General features: G+C 46.7%; 1 protein-coding gene across 17 annotated transcripts in view; it reads left to right on the top strand.

Annotated features, from left to right (window-relative positions):
* Myt1l (myelin transcription factor 1 like) overlaps positions 1–21,835 on the top strand; it is a 414,622-nt gene that overhangs the window by 251,849 nt on the left and 140,938 nt on the right. For all 17 annotated transcript variants that reach the window (XM_074049071.1, XM_074049083.1, XM_074049072.1 and 14 more), the window contains 4 exons: positions 2,715–2,871; positions 16,062–16,116; positions 16,305–16,338; positions 16,626–16,688. In XM_074049071.1, the coding sequence (XP_073905172.1) occupies positions 16,062–16,116; positions 16,305–16,338; positions 16,626–16,688 (152 nt within the window). In that variant the 5' untranslated portion in view covers positions 2,715–2,871. The remainder of the gene's footprint in view (positions 1–2,714; positions 2,872–16,061; positions 16,117–16,304; positions 16,339–16,625; positions 16,689–21,835) is intronic.

Raw genomic sequence — 21,835 nt, 5'->3', positions numbered from 1 at the left:
TGTTTTTCCTTTCTGTTCTTCCATACTTCCTATTTCTTTATACCTACAATTATTCTGCATATTTAAAACTACAGCTGAGTTGATCCTAACCTCTGGTCTTTCTTTGAATTTGTGTAACTCTCGGTCCACACCAAATTACTAGGGTCTTGCACAATGCCGAAGAGGCAGCCATTAGTGAACCTGCTGAATTAATCAACAGCACCCACCCCACCCCTAGGGAGCAGAGCTTCATATATTATTAGCATAGATTAGCTGTGCAGGGTGGGGGTTCGTTGTGACACTTGCTTACAATGAGCCTCAGTTAGGTTCCCCCTCCATCTCTCTTCCTGATCCCCCTCACTTAAAATAGTTCCAACAGCTTTCATTGTTCTATTCCACATAAGCAATATATAGCTTTTGTTGCTTACTTATACCACCACATTCATAAATGAGAAATCGAAATCCAGAGATGTTACACACATTAATAGATTGGTACACAGTGATGACTGTGTCACTGCCCATTCCATTTATTGATTGCTTAACAATGAACTAGACACCTTTTGTGTATCATCTAATTTAGAAAATGTACATTCTAAAAAATTAATACTTACAGAACAGGATGCTCGAACCTTAAGTTGGTAGGTGGAGGTGCTATGAAAACCCCGTTCTGTCTGATTTAAGTCATTTAACCATTAAATGTCTTATTGGCTGGTTGAGCTGCTTACAGGATTAACCCATCACTGGGGCCACAGTGCTCCTTCACAGGTCAGTGGAGACATTTCCCTTCTTTTCTGACTTCCTTTCTCTCTTCTTCCTTCTTCTTCCCTACCTCCATCTCAGAAGTAGGGAAGGGGGAGAACCCCTTCTCTCTCTCCCTTCCTTATCGTCCACTCCACCAGCCAGTAGGCACAGGTGCATCAGACTCAAGTGTGTGGGAGCCACCTCTGCTCTGGAGTTAGGCACTGTCTGACCCATGAAGAGTCTGGAGAAAGTTTGAGGGAAATTATTCTAGCCAAAGGAGGGGGCAGGGAGAAGTGCTTTTGTTTTAAACCGTGAGGCAAAGAGGACAAAAACTACACCTGATCGAATTCTTTTCTCTGTCAGAAGACGTATGGTTTCAAACCTTCCACGGTCCATGTTGTGTCCTCAGGAAGATGTGAGTGAAGACTCAGGCACTGATTTAATGTCTGCATGGATGAAATTAGCCTTCCAGGAAAAGCAAGTTCACAGGGGAAGGAGTGAAAGCTCAGTCCCTAGTAGTCAGCAGAAACTGACTGGGAGTGCAGGTCTCCAGGTCAGAAGAGGACAGGGCTGTCCTGGGAAGGTGACCCCATGAGTCCAGGTCAGAAGAGGACAGGGCTGTCCTGGGAAAGTGACACCATGAGTCAAGGCAGAAGAGGACAGGGCTGTCCTGGGAAGGTGACCCCATGTGTCCAGGGCAGAAGAGGACAGGGCTGTCCTAGGAAGTGACCCCATGAGTCCAGGTCAGAAGAGGGTAGGGCTGTCCTGGGAAGTGACCCCATGAGGCCTCGCTCTGCTTCTTATCTGATTGCACCGTCCACTTTCCTGGTGCTCCCAGGAGGAACTCCTGGAAAGCTGAAATGACCCTGGGCACTGCCTGTCCGTGGGAATTGGCCCCTGAAATGCAGGTGCTCAGGTGTAGAGTCCTGGGCCATCATTTCTGAGCGTTGCCGGCTCCTCTTTCACTCTATCTGGTGAGATTTAAAACAGCCCAGTTTCTTACCTATCCCCATACCTCCCGTATGTGCGCTCCCCTTGTCACGTGACCCAAGTCCAACAACACTACTACATTTGCTCTAGATCTAAAGTCCGCATATGAGGGAGAACATACTTCTCTTCAACGAAATTGGAGAAAAGGGCAGAACAGGTTCTGCCTGGAAGCACGGGGGGGTTGGGGGGGCGGGAGGAGAAATGGCCCAGACAATGAATGCACATGTGAATAAATGAACTTTAAGGAAAGATAAAACAGCCTGGTTAACTAGAAGATCCAGAGACCCTCAATGCCTTGGGATGAGGGAAGCAATGAGCACCCACAAATGTTGCCAGGGACCAGCGATCTGATGCTACTGCCCAGGATGCTCTGGGACCCCAAGGAGTCCAGATTCCCTGTCCAGTGCTTCAGCCTTCTGGCTTTTCTGGGACTGGCTGAGCAGCCTTGTCACCTTGAGAAGGGAGTGTGGTTTGCAGAGAGTGCGGTGCAGGCATGCTCTTCCTGTACTGCAGAGCTTTAGGCAATTGCTACCCTCCCTTTGAGTATCTGTTTCTTTATTGTAGTTAGTGTAAAGCTCGAATTATGGGTAAATGGCACAGTGGAGGAGAAAGTGTTCTATGAGGGACTCTAGCCCTGTCAACTTCAAGGACACCGGCCACAGTGTCTGGAGAGGTCGCAGACTAAGTGCTGCTCACAGTGGAAACCTTGGCGTAAAACTCACCCCCGAGGCTGCGTGTAGGCTGGCTAGACCCCAGATCTGGGATAGTGGAGGGGATTCAGTGGTCCCTGGTCTCACAAGCTCACTCCAGGCAGGAAGGAGACTTCCCAGGCACATGTCCAGACCCGTCCTGAGCAACAGCCAGGAACCGCCATGCCACCAAACCAAAGAGTGGCCTAACATTCAGGAGGAGGTGAAGAGTCTGTGGCCGATTACAAAAGTGTATGTCACCCTCGATGTTTCCTGAAATCCTTGGTGCTTTATGTTGTTCTTTGTGTTTTTCAGATGGAGAAATCAAGGCACAGAGAAATTAAGTGACTTTGCCATAGTCACAGGCTGGGAAGGACCAGGAATAGAGCCTAGAGAGCTCCTGGCTCTGGGCCTGCGTCCTGCTCACGGAGTCACCCTGCCTCCATCCTCGGGAGAGGAGGCTTCCTGCAAGGTAAGTGCCACCTGCCCCCCTAGGGTGTGCGTCCTCTGGCCCTGCACACAGGCGTGGCTGCTGTGTGTGCTCAGAGCTGGGTGGTAGCATACACTGCCCAGGTGTGCAGGAATACCTACAGCAGGAGTGAGCTCCTCAGGCACTCAGGTCACAGCCTGTGCACAACCTCTTCACAGACCTCTGGTGTCTCGGGCAGCTCGGTGTCCCCTGCTTTGCCTGCACCCAGTCTCTGCACTTGCTTATATCTATTACCTCTTCCTCTTGGAGGGTGAGAGCTCTCTCCTGGGACACAGAAAGAATGGGAGAGAAGCTTCCATCCGCCCTGTGGAACTCTTTCCTTGCTCTGTCCTGTTGGGGTCACCCTGCTGTCCATATGGTCAGTCCACTGCAGGGCCTCCAGACACACGGGCCACCCTGCCTTCTCCCATGGCCTCTCTGGGAACTCACCACTGACTTCCTGAGAGCCATGCGCCAGGCAGGGAAGGACTGAACACAGGCCAGCCCCACGTCCATCGCCCCATGGTGAAACCTCTGCACCCAGCCCCATGCAAGCTGAGGCCACCTCTGCTGGCCACGTCACTCAGCCACAGAATCTGTGGTAACAATTTAGCGATTCTTGTTTTTCCCCACACTCTTCCGGAACTTTCTCCCTTCTTCTCTTCTGTTCTACCAGGGTCTTCAGGTCATCATCCTGTTGTTTGGGAAAGTCTTATAAGGATGCACTTTTTGGTGACCCCCAGCCCCAAAACCTCCTTGCAGTGAGGGCTGTCCTCATTAGAAGGGTGACTCAGGAAGAAGGACGCACCTGACCCAGGAACAGTGTCCAGCAGCCGAGCTTAGCAACAATCCATCCCAAAACTGATCACAGTGGCATGGGGCACACAGCACCTCACAGCACCCACAGGGTCAGCAACGCCTCTCCCTGTGTGTGTTGAGGACTTGACTGTCCTCCACATCTGTCATGCGCACTCATGTCATCTGATCCTCACATCAAACACACAGGAAAGCATGGCTCTTATCTCACAGCGTGTGTCATGGAACTGAGGCCCAAGATGCGAGACTTGGTGGGTGGGGAGTACACATTCAAACTCCCCATTCCCACGCGCCGTCCATTTAGTGACTTTGGGCATTTCATATCTTCAGTCTTGTGTGGAGCAGCATGTCTGTCCTCCCCTAAATACCAGCGTGCATCACAGGACACACATCCCATCACCCAAGACACTAGCCTCTCTAGCCTTTCTGCTCTTTATTCGTTCAGCTTTCTCCCCGACTTAAAAAGTAGGCAAAACAATTTTGAGAACAAAGAAAACTCCACTTAAGAAAATTATAAAATAAAAAAAAAAAACACTAGGATAACTTCAAATAGTTATACAGTGGAAAGATTAATATTTTTTTCCACATGGCCCAAATTGAAATTAGGGAGAAGGTAGAAAATGCTGACAACAGACCACTGCATTCTCAGTATCTCACAGATGTGTCAGGATAAGAGAACAAAGTGTGAAATATGTAGATCTTGAAAATGTATCAAACTGGTATGAAAATTTATTTTAAAAAGAAGAAAAATAGGCAAAGAATGTGATGAGATATCACAGAAGAAGAGACGCCAAGGCCAAGACATGAAGACTGCTTCACCCTGTTAGTGGCTGGGAAGGGCAAGTATGAGCGTGGTGAGAAAACGGTCCTTGCAGCCACAGGAGAAGGCTTAATGCCAGCTATTGGTGCCAGGCAGGGACAGGGGATGGGCTTGACATCAAGGAGTGAGCATGACCATACATGGCTAAAAAGTGCATGGAGTTTTTACAGTTTAATGATGAACGGATATTATGTTCTTAGGAAACTCTTCTGTGGGAACGCATGTAAAGATGTGTATATTTATTGCAAATCAGGATAAATAAATGAAATGAACACCTTAAATGTCAACTAGCAGAGGAGCTTAAGGGTCTAGCTGGTTAAGGAGAGTTGAGCCCTTCCAAGGAGTAACACCTGCCATTCAAAAGAGTGCATCCCCTCCACTGTATTGCCCCGCAGAGACGCTGTGGTCTATGGTAAGGCAGAAGTGGCCGGTGGTATCAAGGCCTGTGTATTGGGAGCCTGACTCGAACACAGGCTGCTCTGCTGGCCCTTCCTCTTTGGAGTACAGCCATGGCCAGTCACCTCCAGATGAAGAGCTTTTCTAAGGAAGAGATGGCAGCTGTTGCACTGTCTGAGATGTCACCATGCACTCGCCCAGTGACTGCTCTCAATCTCATACTGTAAGAGAAGAAAGGAGATGAAAGTTAGCATTGTTGCTTAGGTCTGAGGGGTCAACAGAGAAGCATCCTGGAGTGTTCAGCCAGAAAACTCCAAGACAGAAGCAGAATAATGGTCTTGCCACTATCAAGGAGATAGATAACCAGGACAGTCACACAGAGCAGAGACCATCTGTGTAGAAAACAGGAGCAGAGCAGTGAGCTTGTCTCAGGAGGACAAGATGTGAGCGAGGCCATGTCCAGATAAATGGGAGAAACTGGGAAAAGAGAGCTAGGAAGCCCACAATCTGATCAACAACTTGAAAGAGGAAAGGAGAAAAGAAGTCAGTCAAATAAGACTTTCAAGGTTTCAGAAGAGCCCAGCACCAGTGGCTCACACCTGTAATCCCAGCTACTTGGGAGACTGAGATGGGGAGGATTATGGTTCGAGGACAGCCCAGTCAAATAGTTCATGAGAGCCGCCTGCCCCATCTCCAAAATAACCAGAGCAAAATGCACTGGAGACGTAGCTCAAGTGGCAGAGCACCTGCTTTGTAAGCGGAAAGCCCTAAGTTCAAACCCCACTCTCACAAAAAAATGATTTCAGAAGAAAAGAATGATCATTTCATTTATTCAGTAAATAAATATTGAGAAACACTGCACTGATACTAGGATATTACATGACCCCTGCTCACAAGATCATACAAATAGTGGAAGAAAGCCTTCTTACCAGAACACAGAGAACAAATGCCTATTAAAGGGTTTACACAGTGCTGAGAGAAGAGGGGGCAGTCGGTCAGTAATGGTGTGGGAGGAGAGGTAGTTAGGAGACAGCCCTGACACGAACCTGGTGTTACAGTCTGGAGGCAGCAGGAAATGGCTGGGGAGGTCAAGGAGAGGGTGCTGGTCCAGTCCGTCCCCGCAGAGCAGCAGAGAGAAAGGTCCTCTGAGCAGTATGAAGACCTGGAGTAGAGCCTAGGCACTCGGTGGGAGAGGTAGAGATGGGAATTTGCAGGAAAGTGATGGCTAGCCTCCAATGCTTTGCCCAGTGGGGGAATTGACCAGGGCCCTGGTAGTCTCAGAAAGAAGGATTTTAGATGTGAAATCCAGTATGGTCCAGACTGCATTTCCTTTTTTATGTCACTGTGTTTGCTCTTTGTAGAATATGTGTGACTCTGAGCTAACCTCTTTCCATGGTGTCAGAAAGGTGTGCCCAGCCTTTATACCACCTGAAAGGAAATTTAGAATAACTCAGCAGACTTTTATTTTCCATTCCTGTGCCAGGCAGCTCTCTGGGGGAAGAGGAAGGAATACGCACCACTGCCCTTCCAGGCCCACTCTGGGGCCACCTGGGCTAACTAGTCCTGGCTGGAGGACAACAGAGTGACTTCCACAACATGAGCCATCTCCCAGGCTTCCGGGGGGACAGCCCCAGGCATTCTTCTGCCTGACTGAGGGACTTAGGAGGGAGATCCTGTTAAAGGCTTGGCAGTAGAATGCTTGCTCAGCACGTGTGAGCCCCGGGTTCCATTCCCAGCACCGCAAAAATAAAGAAAAGCATAAAACCTATTAAAAACAGAGATTTAGTTGGATTAAGTGAGCTTGTGGAGAGTCCAGGAGAAATACTCTCTAATAGAAAAGAAAGCTGTGCCTTCTCTCTCTCTCTCTCATGCACATATGTGTGCACACATGCACACACATACACACCACACACATGTTACTTGTCCACGTACAAACATTCACCACACACATCTCGTGCACACACAGGCGCACCTTTTAGGTTGTATGGATATAGCCACATTTTGGCTACAGGAGTCACTGTGGAGTCTGTTCTCAGTACTGATGTGCTGGTTCAGAAGCACGCAGAAGGCAGATGGCATTCTGGGGGTATGAGAAGATGATTGAAGATCCCCAGATGGCTTCAGCCTTCCCTAGATTCGGGCACGTGCCATGTGCTTATCTGTAAGTTGGATATTATGAGCATTTCTGCTTTTGCCCTCTGCGCAAACATACTACCATGCAAAACTGAGGCTGGGAAGGAAACAGCATCTTTTAAGCACCTGCCCCATGCCAGGGGCTGTGCTGGCTTCTCAAGTGACATCTGCATTCAGTACTGTCACCTCCCAGTGGTACGAGTAGGAATTTGATACAGGAGGAAACTCACATTCACGGTGTCACTCTGTCCAGCCTCCTCTGGTCAGCAAGCGCAGAGCAGACCCCACACTGTAGGTGGCCCACCACCTCCATGATGGGCCCTTATGTTATGTGCAGCGCATGGACACAATGAGCCTCCACAGTGGTCAGGAATAGGGTCACCATGGACACGGAGAGTGAGAATGCAAGGCTTTTCGGTCTGGAGAGCCAGCAGATGGAGGGAGAAAGCTGCCAGCAACAGGGTCCTAAAGGGCTAACTCAGAGCCCTCTCAGCCATGAGCATCTGGGGTCTGTATTCCACTCAGTCAGGCCACACCAGCCAGGTCCCTGGTCTTGCTGGCTCCTGGAAGGTGGAGATGAAGAGGGGATGAAGAGCAAGTGAACGGTTCTACATTGAGTGAAAGTCAAAGCCAAAGCTGGAGACTGGGACTCAGCTCTGGAGATGTCATAATCTTAGCCTTTGCAGGAAGAGTCTGCTTCCACCCTCTGAAATCCACACCCAGGGATGTCCAGACTAACCGCATCCTAGGTCAGGACCAAGCGGGGAATCTGTGAAATCACACCCACCCATGTGCAGGCGCAGGCCTGACCTCTCCAAGGTCTCACAGGCCCCTGGGCCTGACACCCTCTTGGTTTCTCTTAGCCAGTTATCCTCAGGGTGAAGGACACCCAGGGACAGCGCTCACAGGATACTGACAGCCTGAGCTCAAAGTCCTTGTTGCTAGGCTGTCCTCTGAACCAGTTTGAACCACACTGACAGCAGCAAAGTTGCACCCTGACGTGTGTGGGCAGGTGATGTCAACAGGAGACAGGGCAGACAGAAGTCCTCAGAGCAGAAGGGGCGCTGGGTGTGGGGGTACTGTGCACCATTCCCATGGAGTGCCTCCTCATCTCAGCCAGCTGTGGCCAAGAGAAATTTAGAGCTGTCTCCAGAGCACCAGATTTAGATCGAAAGCCTCCAGTTTCAGATGCTAGTCCAATTTGTTGATGCTCAGAGCCAGGCAGGCCTGTCTGACCCATGGACACCATCTCCCTAGCCATGAGACTTGTCAGGGTCTCCCAACCCCAAAATCCTGACTCTGCACTTTCTGCCAGAACTGTTTGGCAAGTCACCAAGAAGCACTTTCCAATCCCAAAACTCGGATTTTAAAAGACAGTAACGCAGTAACGGCTTATTTTCTTGCTGTTGCACTTGTCACCAAAGGAGCACCACTGCTTTACTGGAAGGCACCTGGTGTGATGTCCCGTTGGAAGTTCTGAACACAGCAGCCTCCTCCTCTGCCCATCAGAAGCAGAACTGAGCTGTGTGTGTGAGCACAGTTATTATTGTGAAAGTCACTTCCCTGTGTGGGTCCCTCTCGTGTGCACTGAAAACACTTCCCATGTGCGTGGCCTCCACAAAGGCTGCTGAGGCGGGGACTCAGAAGTGAGGATTTCTTTCTCCATTGCTTGCCCCTGGCTGCTCGGAGTATCCCTCTGTGGCTGTCATAAAAAACATAAATTGGCAAACATTTTTTTCATAGATATAAAATTGCTAGTCCACACCTTACTTGAATAAAATTAAACACGCATCATTTTGTCAAACATTCCCTGCCGTTCCTGATGTTCTGTAAGCTCTCAGTCTCAAACAAGAATGGAGGACTCCTTCCTTGGGCTCAGGAATCCCAATTTCCTCAAAGCAGCATCTTTGTGCTCCCTCTAAAGTCCTCCCCACATTTTCGTTCCCTTCTAACCTTAGATGAAAGATTGCATGACCTTCCATTGCTGTGGCATGCCACCAAGCTAGCTGGGAGAAATAAAGCCAGGCATGTCTTCTGGCTGCTTTGGGGTGGCTATCTCTTCGCAGCTCGTTTTTGCATTCTGAAAGTTCCTTACAAGCTGTCTAGACATTATTAATAGGTAGAACTTAGCAGTGTGGCTGACCAGAAGAAGTGGCAGTTCATTGTGAAGCTGTCGACCTCACTCAACTAAAACTCACAGATGGCTTCTCTGTGCCACGCACCCTTCTATCATAGTGTGCACCTGCCTGCAAGACAGCCGTTTCCTTTTCATTGTGTCCTTTTACTGTGTTCAAAAGATGAGAAGTTGTGTGAACTTTATGAAGGGTTTTCTCCTGCCTTTGTTGGGTCCCACTTCCCCTCCACACATGCTCATGCCTACACACACACAGACACACACGTGCATACACGTAGCATGCAATAAACATGGACACATAAACTCATACTGTCATACTCACTCCTCACATATGCACACACACATCTTGCATACATACCCGTAGACATGCACACACATGCACACACAGGTCTTGGCATGTGTGTGGAGGCTGAGGTCTACCCATGGAGTCAGTTCAGTTTGGTGTCCCCTGTTGGCCTTAGCCGGAAGCCTCCTGAGCATCTTGCTGTCACAAACCGACTATGTGCACATGAGCCATCCCCTCTGCAGAACCCCTAGTGCTTGGTGTCTTTGTTGCAACCTGTCATCGTTCTTATAGCTGTTTTCTTAATAACTGTAGTGCCGTTTTCAAAGTGTCCCAAGCCAGGCACTGAGGCTTGCTTGGAGCACAACCTGCGCTGTTAAGAGGGTTTTCTTGGGCTCCGTGGTCAGGTTTATGGTGGTATGCCACCTCAAGTTTACAATCCTGAGCCACCAGAGCAAGCACACATCCTACATCCTCCAGGACTGTTTTGATTCCAACCATCCTGTCAAGGTGCACCAGCAAATCTCCCAAATTCCCTAGATGTTCCAGCAATTTGACTTTAAAGCTACATCACACAGACTGCTTCTTGCCCTAAGAAACAGCATAAATATTGCTTGTCAGACTATATGCTTACCACATTTCCTTTGAAAACACAGCCACAGTGCTCAAGTCACTTTCTACTCTGTGGACAGGCTTGCCCAGAGCACTGCAGGGAAGAAAGAGACCTCCAAAGTGTGCTTGGCCCAAGGCATGAGCACAGGCACATGGGGACCTTAGTAGGTGCCGCGTGTCACCTCAGTGAGCGGAGGGGAGTCCTTAGTGAGCAGTCTGGGAGGAGATAGTAAGACCTTGAGGTCAAGATTGAACTCAACGTTATACTCAAATGTTTACTCATGTTTCATGGTAAGGAGTCCGAAAACAAGGTTAAGGGACAAGGAAGAGGGGTCATGTTTCCCAAGACAGTGTTTTTAGGAAGGCTTGCTAAAATGCTTTATGGCAACATTTGAAGCTTACCGAGCAGTTTGTAAAGCATTAGCCTCCAGATTTCATTCCAGTGACTTTAGATACGGTAATTCATACTTGTTCTTTATTTTCTAAAAATTGCTGCCCACAAAATCATCTTTATTTCAGAGCAGGAAGGGGGTCATTGTCATGGCTTCTCTTGGACATCATCAGCACTCTACCCAAGGGGGACAGTGACAGCTACTTCATCATCATCTTATTTTGCCAATGGAAGCTTTCCTTTCGCCTTTCAACGTGCCTGGTCTTAGGGTGATGGAGTTCAGGACTCTCTTTTCTAGAAGGCAGTTTTACCCATTACATTCTCCACTGATAAGAATATGGAGAGGAGGAGGGAAAGGAACAACAGAGTTGCACACCAAGGCTTTCTGTGTTGTATTTGCATAGTTTTCCACTTATTTCCATCTGTGAGGTTGGATAAAGGAAACTGAACAATTATAAACCATGGCGCCATGACCTGGGGACACATTTATTTCTCCCTACTTTTCTGCATGCTCTTGGTTATCATGCCCTCAATTTTACTGTGTCAGATGTAAATCCTGAATATCTATATACTTGCCCCACATTAAATTCCCTAAACAAGAGAAATTTTGTCATATTTTGGAAAGCAACTTTAAGTTGTAGCACCCCATTAAACACTCTTCGAGGATGACTAGAATATATGACTTCCATTCCTGCTGACTTCCACAGATGGTATTTCCTGATTCCAACCTCACTTGAGTCTGAGTTGAGACCTGGACGAGTTTTCTATTGTACAAAGTTGTGTGGAAGGCCTGTCTCAGTTACCTGGGAGACAGTGACTCATGGGAGCAGGTGCTCATGGGGTCATCTGTGCAGAGCTGTGCCCACATACTGCCTTTTGCTGGAACTTCTGGCCTCTCTTCATCATGTCTTTCCCAGGTTCTTACCCATCACACAATCTGATGAATTCAACTTTGGCATCAGCCTTTCCTCTAACCTTCTCTTTGTCAAAGGTGCTAATCAGTAGTGAGTAGACAAACCTGAGCAGCAAGCCAGGGTCAGCTGATCGGCAACCAATTGCTTCCTGAATAATTGAGGCATGGTAAAGTGGGGAGCAGAAACCAATGTTCAGGTTCTGTAGCCACAGTCAGAGCTGTCTACATCCAGCCTGGGATCCACAATCCCAGCTGGCCCCTGTCCTATAGGACAGACCAGGACGGGGAGATCAGAGCCTGTGTGGAGACTCTGGCACTCTCACAGCCCTAGGACCCGAAGCAGAGCTCCCGCTCTGCCCACAGTGGTGATCTACACAGTGGCCCCACCACAAAGCAGCCTGAAAAGGCTCAAGGGATTTCACTGACTCTGAGAGTTCAATGTATTCTCTTCACGGAGTCTCCCATAAAAGACAGTATGCATTTTATTGGGAGAAGAGGGAAAGGAAGATCAAAGTAATAAAAAATAAATCCTGATGCCAAGTGTAAAGTTTACACATTATGTAGCAGTTCACTTGCTCTATGTTCAATAAGCCATTCCTGATAGCATCTGTCAGCACAAAATTCAAGACTTTTCTCTCAGCATAAAACCTGATTCAGAATCTATCATTATTTAAAAAATAAACACTAGGTTTAGGAATAAAAGAATTCCTGCTAAAGTAGCGTTTTCAGGATGGTTTTTCTAAATGTAAATTATAGGAGAGGTCATGAAAAACACAGGCAGTGGTAGGTGGGGTTAATGCTTTCCATTCCAGGGGGATCAGAGGAGGGACATTAGGAAGGTAACACAGAGCCATTCATGGCTCAGCTAAATGCAGCTCCTGCTCAAGCCTAGAGCCACTGGAAGAGTGAACTCCAGACACAGTCTACCTGCTACACTAACAACCTCAGTTGGTAGACAGCCCAGGTGAAGTCAAGTCCTCTTTCCAAGATGGCAGGCGGAATGGGAGATGGAATCTCTGAAGAGGCACAATGTGCTAATAAGCCTGCAGGTTTTAACTGTCCGTGACCACACAATTGGAAGCGCAAACATGAGAAAATGAAGCTCCTCTGGCATTTTGAACGCATGTGAATTATGTGCTTTATGCTGAATCTGAACCTCATTTGCACTTATGGAAACATTTTTGTAAAAGTGAAATTCAAAACAAATTTGAGACTCTTCACAGTTTGATTTCCTTGGCTGACAGAGAAAGGACTCCCCATTTATTTAGTGACTACTGCTTATCAGTGCTGCACTGGAAACTTTTTTTAATAAATTACCTCATGGAACCTCACAGCAAGGGAGCTTTCTTGGTAGTGAGTGGACACAATGACATTCGAAAGTCACTGTCATCCAAAGGGGGTTCGTCCTGGGCAAGCAAGCAGGAGTGGAAGAGAAATGTCCAAAGGTAGACAGAGTCATGGTGAGACCTCAACATAGAGCACAGTGGAAATTGTAAGATTATGTTAAAAAGTGATTAGTGGACAATAGTCATCTCCAAAAAGAAACAAAATTCACCCTATTTGCAAAAATAGGAAATAAATACTGAAAGGATTTAAGTATTTAACTGCAAAAAATAAAACCATTCTTTGGGGTTTTTTTGGTGGTATTGGGGTTCAAACTCAGAGCCTTGTACCTGCTAGGCAGGTGCTCTACCAGTTGAGCCAAAACTCCAGCCATCAAAAAATAAAACAATTCTTATCCATCCACATGAACCGCTGGCTAATGAGGCCTGATTTGTCAGCTGAATGTCCGCAGGGAAGGGCTGAGTTAGCTGCACTTTTGGTTGGAAGTTCTCTCCTCCACAACAGCCAGGAGAGTCATAAACACAGGCATTCCCCACATGCTGGGTAAGTGCAGTAAGCCAAGTGACTTCAGAGTGGACTGGCCCCATTTCTTCCTGAAAACTGAAAAGCACACATCCTATTGGATGGCTCTCAGCAAGCCCACCAGAGCAGCACAGCCCTGGCTCCCTGGATTACACTGCATGACTTAGGCTGGGGTCTTTGCATCTCCCATTTCCTCTGTACCCTTCTTTACTCTGAAACACCCCATTAACCTGTAAAGTTCAGCTCAATACCCAGCCTTCCAGTGGGCTACCTGTACCTCATGCAGCCTCCATTGTACCCCTCTGACAATCCCTCGCAACTTCCCTCTCATGGCAAACCATTTTAATTCAATTTTGAACTCCTTGGAGAATAGGATTTTACCCCATTATCTCTGCATCCCCAGTGCTGTGACAACACACTCTTTCTGCAGAATGTTACAGTGGCATTTTTCCATCTGCATAGGCCTCTTGAATATTAGCACTCATTTGCCTTATGTCATATCGGTCCTCTACTGCTTTGCTAAAATTTTGCAGCATTTTGAAATTTTTCTCATGTTGACAAGCAATCTCAGAGCCTTCATGTGTCACTAGGGAGTGCAGTTAGTTTAAAGCACAAATCCACACAAAGTGGCTTCATGCAGAGGTTGAATGCTTAGGTAATGGGGGAAAAGGCAAAACACCCAATGATGCCCAAGGAGCCATGGCATCACCTGGATTCTTTCAATCCTAGCCTCCAAGATTCCTTTCTTCCTCCCCACATCTTTCCTCCCTGGACAGCCACGTTCCAGGAATTGGGCCACAGTGGAGATGATCCTCAGGTTTAGTTGAGGCAACTGTCCCAGCCTGTCCTCCTAAGATGACTGCACAGATCCTCTGAGCTGGCTCTTCTCCATCCTTCTCAAACTGCACTAAGTTGATCTTTTTGTTCTAAAATACTCTTGTGTAAACTACTCCACTCACTCATGCTCTGGAAGTAACCATGCCCTCTGTCCATCTGGACCCACCTTGACCCTCTGTTGTCCCCTCAGGTCTCACAGCATCCCCTCCTACTCTGCATGTGCCCTGAATGCCAGCCATGCTCTCTGGTCTCCTCCATTTCACCACCTGCTTCTGCCACCTCCTAGGCCTGCAGTTTTTAAGAAAATGGATCCATCCATCCATCCATCCATCTGTTCATCCATCCATCCATCTATTCATACATACATCCATCTGTCCATCCGTTTATCCATCCATCCATCCATCTGTTCATCCATCCATTCCTCCATCCGTCCATCTGTTCATCCATCCATCCATCCATCCATCCATTGTGCTTCAAGTGTCTTCATGCAAGGCAGAATTACAGGTTTTTTTTTTTCTTCCTTCCACACATCATGATTCTTAAGAGTCACGACCTTCCCCGAGGATCTTCCCTTAGTATCCAGTCACTATGGGCTCTTCCTTTTCTGAAATTCTTCTCATATTAAGTCAGGTACATTATTATATCTGCAATATAATATCCAAGCTTATATAACATATAAGCTCATTAAGTGAGCTTATGCATTTTTATCCCCGATCCCACACTTGGCACAGGATTAATAAATGAATATTTGGTGTTAGTTGACATGAACACTTTATCTGGGGCTGTGCTGTGGTTTCATGATGCCTCAGCATCATGCTTGCTGAGAGGCAGGACCTCCTTGTGCCTCTCCTCATGAGTGTGCTTAGTAGGGCCGTGCATCCGATCAGAGTCCTCTTTGCTCTGTTCTCACTTTTCTTTTCATAAACCATGGCAGAAGTGGCTTTGATGCCTGATGTGATGGGCCGGGCATGGATGACTTTTTATAATGGCCCTGTCTTCTGCCCAAGAATGAACCTTGGCCATGTTGGGGAAGGCAAAGAAGTCAAAGGTGGCCTTAGAACATTACCCTACTGTAACCCGGTCAGGAGCAGTTAACATTTTACCCCTCTGTCAATCGAGAAGTAGTCAATGTATGTACAGAATGAATATATACCCAACTATAAGGTATTCATATGTTGTGGAAAGACATGGTGAAGAATACCGTAGTATATACACACCACGAAGCTGTGTGTGCCTGTGGTTTAAGGAGGACATTTACAACAGATGTGATTTTGAGCCCCCCAAAACTTTCTATTCAGATAACCTAGGCACGTCACATAGTCTGAATTTTAGCTTTTTCATGCATAAATATAATTACAATTTTTACTTAGAAGACAGTTGTGAGGATCCTACACAGTGATACATGGAAGCACTTTGATGTCTCTTGGGTGTAAGGTGTGTCTGTTACCGTAGGTAAAGGATCCAAGTACCCAGATCAGTGTGGCCAATTACATTTCAGAAATTAGACAACGCTGAAAGACCCCAACAGAAAAATGGCCTGCTGTGTCCTTCTGTCCTCTTAACACTCTTTATATTAAGCCTTTCAGTTACGAGGAGACTTTTTTGCCTTCTTGTAAACTTAACAACTATCTATTATATTCTTGGTACAAAGTACAACTCAGAATCATCCAGACGTGTCCTAATCAAAACCTTGAAAAGAGAGCAAATAGATTTGCCCTTCAAGATGCATCAGGATCTATCTGCTGTGGAGGGCAGAAGCCTCCTGATGAAATGTTCCCTGTGGGATCCAGGTCTGCTTATCATTTTTAAGTAACGCATCTAGATTGCCTGACCCGTGTCGGACCCACCCCGCCCTTGTGGAGGCCTTCCTTCACAGAGCAACACGGGATTAAAGGCCTGTCCGTAGAATGCCAGGGACAGCGAGCGGCTCCACGCACGGCTAGTCTGCACTTGCAGGATAAGGACATTGACCGCCTGCTAATCTATCCCCAGATGGACGTGGACACTGAGGAGAAGCGTCACCGCACACGGTCCAAAGGGGTTCGAGGTATGTCAACGAGTCCCTGCATCCTCAAGGCCGGCTTGGGTCACCTTCATCCTGCAGAATTGCCTTGGCAGTTCACGCTGCCCCTCCCCAACTCCCAACCCCCAACACTGCGCTCTGGGTAATTTTCTGTGGAAAAGGGGTACTTGTGATAGGTGATAAATTTTTATCTATTTTCCATCTCTCTGCAGTTCCCGTGGAACCAGCCATACAAGAGCTGTTCAGGTTAGTGCTCTGTGGGTAAAACGTATCCTCACTAGCAATTTAGAAAATCCTTGCCTTTTAATGGGTGTACTGTACTTCTGAGCTCATCGGCAGCTCGCTCACACCCTGCTGCACTGATGAAATTAATTCCCCTCAAGACTTGCAAATAAAAACGCATCCCCGTGGCACCCCCTCGGTGCGTGGTCTCCTCTCTCGCTCCGGGCTGCCTCCTCCTCGCTGATTCCCATCAAGGCTCGCCTTCCTACAGCAGCGCCTGCACCTGTGTAACCCGCTCTTTCCCGTTACAGCTGTCCCACTCCTGGCTGCGACGGCAGCGGTCACGTCAGTGGCAAATATGCACGACACAGAAGGTAATGCCTGCCTTTTCACAATGTGCTTCTAAGGTGACTTATGCAGAGACCCCGTCCACATGGCGAGGACTGTGGTGGGGTTCTCAGCAAACGATGCATGTCACGCTCTCCCTTTTCTCACTTCTCCGAGTTTTCTGGGTTCGTCAAAAGGACTCAGGCTTTTGTCCCTAGTACAGGTTCTGAATGCATGAGCCACTCCAACCCCTCAGAGGCAGAGTTGCTGGTAATACCTAGTGTGTCACCAGTTCAGACCAGCCTCAAAATCCCTGTGTGCATGGTCAGGGCTCAGCATGCAGACACCAGCAGCTTCCCGCTGCTTTATGGGGAAGGTCTACCCCTCCATCCTCATTCTCTTGTTGCTTGCTGCAGGATGGTCAGTCTTAGAAGATGAATTAAAATGTGGCCTGCTGGCCTATCTGCCGGACCCTGGGTCCTGTCATTTAAGAGAGCTCATGGTGGGAAACAAAGCCCAAGCTTGGCACCTGGGCAGCTGCAGGGTGGGGCCACATGGGGGTGAAAGTCAGGACAGATCTCACCAGTGAGACAAATGGTTCTGTTATTCTCGCCAGTACTGGGACTTCAGGTCCCTGATGGTGACAGGTGTGGAGAACACCTAGAAGGTAAGATGCTAGAGATGTATCCCAGCAAGTGTCTCTTCCCTGTGGGCAGCTGTCCGCCCAGGTTTGTCCCCACATCTGCTGCAGTAGGCAGCACTGTCCTGGCTTACAATGTGAATGCAGTTGGACCTTTTCATGGGAAGGGTTGAGGCACCTTGGTGAGAGAGTTTCCAGGCTTTGATGCGTTTCTATTTCTTTCTTCACAACTCACGTTGAAGGTCATTGCAGTCTAGCAAACCCTCTGTGGTCACAGCTCCACTCTGAATCCCGGGAGGCTGGGGCAGCTCAAGGTGGCCGCTCCTCACTGCCTCATGTCTTTTTAGTAGGATATTAATTCATGGGTGAAATCAAGCAATTACTTTGATTGTCCTTTAATAAAATCAAAGGAAAAGTCACAAATTACTCCCCAAGTGCCCACGCCTCCATCGAAGGAGGCAGGGTGTTTTTTTTTTAGTGAACATTGATCATGAAATGGTTGCTTGACTTCCTCTGTAACAGACCAAAGGAGGGACAGGCTACTTTTCCAGGGAATTTTGTGATATGTTATTAAATTTAATTATTCTTACTGTAAAAAATAGTGAATTCCTGAGTTGTGTCACTGAAATAAGTAGTTCAGTATTGTGTCATTGCCTTGTGAAGAAGAATGTATGTAAGCTCTTGTAGAAGTTTAAAAGGCCAGGTTGTGTATTCAACAGAAACCGGTTAGCAAACCATGAGCAAAATCGATTTTTCTTCTGATTGTCTCTTGATTGTCAATAAGTTAGATTTTGTCATACTGCTATGAAAAAAAATGATTAAACTAAAAAGTTTAATTGGGTCTGAGCTAGATGTAATTTCATAGCCACAGTTGTGCAGAAAAATCATGAAGTTTCTAAAGAATGATTTCGAACATTCTTATTGTTTTAATTTTGTTGACACATAATCCTTGTGCATATTAACAAAGGACAGTGCAACATTTCACCAGGCTACAACATGAGCTGATCAAATCAGAGGATTAGCATCTCACTGTTCTTGTCATTTCTTTGTCACACATGCATATCTTAACCAAGTCCTTTCATCTCAGATATCACACATTGATATTCTTTTTCTGGTGTTACTGGGGTTTGAACTCAGGGCTTCATGCTTGCTAGGCAGGTGTTCTACCACTCGAGCCACACCACCAGCCCAAGTCATTGATACTCAGCTCAGGTACTGATGGTGCATCCCCGTGATATGTGCTGTGTGTGCATTTTTGATCACAAGATCTGTTTCTCTACTGAGAGATGGCATCAGAGTGAGATTTGAAAACAGGTAGGCCTCACCTTCCTCACCCTGATGGTGACGTGAGCCCACAGAAGCTTGGGCATCCTCAAGCGGTACTCAGGAGGAATGTTGGGAAGGACACAGAAACCCCAGGAGGAAAGGTATCTAGCAAAGACCTAGCTTCCTTTAAAATAACACCGTCATTTTTACCATGACTAATATTACAGGGAATTATTAGGGTCCTTCATATTTTAATAGAAATAAATAGTTTATTAAGATATAACGTGGTGTAGCTGGAAATGAACTATGTTCCATTCTGGAGACTCTGGGCCACTACTTACGGGGTGGGGGGGTGGCGCTCAGGACAAGCTGCCATGGCAGTTTCAGGCTTTGCTGCACAAAGCCAAGGCCATTCTAGGTGATGTCACTCTGAGCCTTTCTCGTGAAAATCTTCTTGGTGCTGAGAGCGGTTCTCTGAGTTGCCCTTTTTGATGTGTCCACACCATCAGTGATTTTTAACTAAAGGATGACATTTTAATTTCTTAAGGTGAGAAATGCTCCTTTCTGTAACAGATAAGACTCTGTATTTTACCATCTCTTGACTGGCTCCTTCAAGGTGGGAAGACTTCGATTGTGTCTGGCTTTGATTTTCTGCCAGGGCGGCTGTGGCGCTGATGTCTGGGGAAGGAGTCTCATGTGGCTTGGGTTGCAAGGCCTTGTCAAAGGTGACACGTGGGCGGGAGCTGCAGTCTTGGTTTTGGTGAGGGGACCTGTCCTTTTTTTTTTAGTCTGTCAACAATACATTTTTCACCAGATGTGCTTATGTCAAGGCTGCAATTTCGCCTTGCTCATGTATCCCCTCAGTTCATGGTGTCATTTCAGGATGTTGACATGTCTATTTAAAAAAAAATTAAATTAAAAAAAATTAAATTTTAAATTAAATATTAAAAGATAATTTAAGGAAGATGTGGAGAATCAACAACAGGAAAAAAAACTCAGTGTTTGGGGGGAAATAATTACCAGTGCTAAAATGACGCCTACTGAGAAAATTCCTATGGAAATAAAGTACTTACCGCAATTTTAGCTTACTGTCCTGGTGCTCAGTAGGGCACACAGCACATTGGCCCCACATGGTCAATCAGTGTCTTCATGGAGTACTGGTCCTTCCCCAAGAGCTGCTGGGCTGGAAAGGATGGGTTTTTTTCCCCATGTGATGAAAGGAGAGTCATGGATTTGTAGGAAATGGGGATGGAGGAGAATCAACCACCAGATGAAACCTGAGAAAGGAAATAATAACTTGAGAGAGGAGTTCACAATTCAAGATCCTGGTTAAAATTTTTGGAGTAAGAGTAAGGCTATAATATTTATTTTTTGATGTTTTACATTAATTCCTTTATTTTGTCTTTACAAAAATAATCTATTTTTGGTATTGTGTTAATAATTCAAAAACAATTTGCAGCCACTGGGAAACCTATGTTAACAACTGCCCAGTTAAATGTTAAATCAAAAAGATAAACTAGTATAACGCAAAGTAAATGAAAACACGGTTTTATCAGGAATGCAGGACACACCATGCTTCATGTAGTCTTGCCTTTCCTGTGAGTCTCCTAGCAGCCAGGGCAAAACATGAGAAAGGTAAAGACAGCCTTACAGTTGTCCAGTGCAAACACGACAGCAGTCCCTGAGGGAGGCGCCCTCCCTCAGCGCTGAAGGTAAAGGTGCTTGAACATCCAAATATTATCAGCAAGGATTCACTCTCAGCCTGAAGCTGTCAGGTGCGTGTGTGTCAGGGAAAAGCGGAATATCTAGAAGTCACAAATGTGGCACTTAGCGAGTTGCTGCGTGCGCTCCCCCTGACCTCCCCTGCAGGTCTTCTTCCCTGGGTGAGGGCATGAGGACTCCCAACCCAGCCTGCGACTCCAGGAGAACAGCACGTGCTTCCAGACTCCAGCAGAGAGGGGCCCACGGGGCTGGCTGGGGTCTCTGCATTTCCTGGTAGTGTCCCCCAAACTGAAGATGGATACCATGAGGATGGGGGGGCACGCGTCACCTGCATCCAGGAATCTGATCAGGAGGTGTTGTTAGCCCAGGATATTCTGTGAACTGGCACTGACAGAGCTAAAAGCCCAGTATCTGTGCTTTACCACGCCATCTGTCTTTACCTGCAACATACTGCCTACTTTTTTGTTCTAAAAGGGTTTTTTTTTTTATTTTCTCAAAAAATTAGAAATAAGAAAAATCAAATCTTGTTAAATTTACTACAGAGTAATAGTAAACAATGAGCAGGAACTGGACTTTTAGCCCTAAACTGAAACTTGAAATTAATTGGATTTTACTTACTTTTAAATGACTTTTCATGAGCCTCCAGTGCATCACAGATAGAAAGACAGAGAGACAGAAAGAGAGAGAGAGAGAGATAGACAGAGGGAGAAGGGCAGAGCAAGATAGACATACAGATGGACAGACAGACAGAGAAGAACTCATAGCACTGATTCATCTTCATGTACCTATTTTGTGACCCTCCTTCAATTGGTTTATGACATTTTGTTTACACTTACCCTTCAGTGAAATTTTTATTACTTATTTGTTGAGCATAGAGGCTGACAAAACGTGTGACCCCTAATTTAACTTTAGCCTCTTTGACCAGTGGACAAACCCCCAAAACTTAGTGATTAGAATTTTCTTATACTTAAACCTTCCCCAACTCAGAAAACACTGAGCTAGATCATTCAGCTTGCAACTTCAAAATTAAAAGCCTCAAATGGCAGCTCTCCTTTTTAATGGAGAATGACTGGATTCTCTCTGGCTCCTTGTGTGAAGTCCTGCTCAGATTTTCTTCCATTTCATGCACCTTTCTTCCCACCGGCGTGATTGCCAGGGCGGCAGGCGGGTGAATAATTGCCTGTCTTCACACAGCTTGCTCTGCAGCTAAAGTGGAGGGTGGCTTCCTGATGTGTGCACGCCTCATTTGGATTCTGCCAGCAGCCTTGGGGCGATATTATTCATGCCCTGACAGAGAGCACTCACTAAAAGCTTTGGAGCAGGGCCAGGTACTGGCTGAGAGAGAGTGGAGCATTGAGACTTGCAACTGAGAGGAGCATCCAAAATCCAAAAAAAAAGAAACAGAGGAAGACAGAGAAGCAGGGCTCCCTGCACCTCCACTCTAGTTCTGCTGGTTTCATGTAGACAGAAATTTTATTTGCATTGAAATAAAGTACCCTAAAAATAATTGCATTTTTTGTCACTATGCTTGAAAGTTTAACACAGTTTTCCACGTTTAATTGCAAA

Source organism: Castor canadensis, chromosome 12, assembly GCF_047511655.1.
Source record: "Castor canadensis chromosome 12, mCasCan1.hap1v2, whole genome shotgun sequence".
Classification (NCBI taxonomy): Eukaryota; Metazoa; Chordata; class Mammalia; order Rodentia; family Castoridae; genus Castor; species Castor canadensis.
The sequence above is the reverse complement of the archived record's forward strand: the minus strand, read 5'-3'. Positions and strand labels throughout refer to the sequence as shown.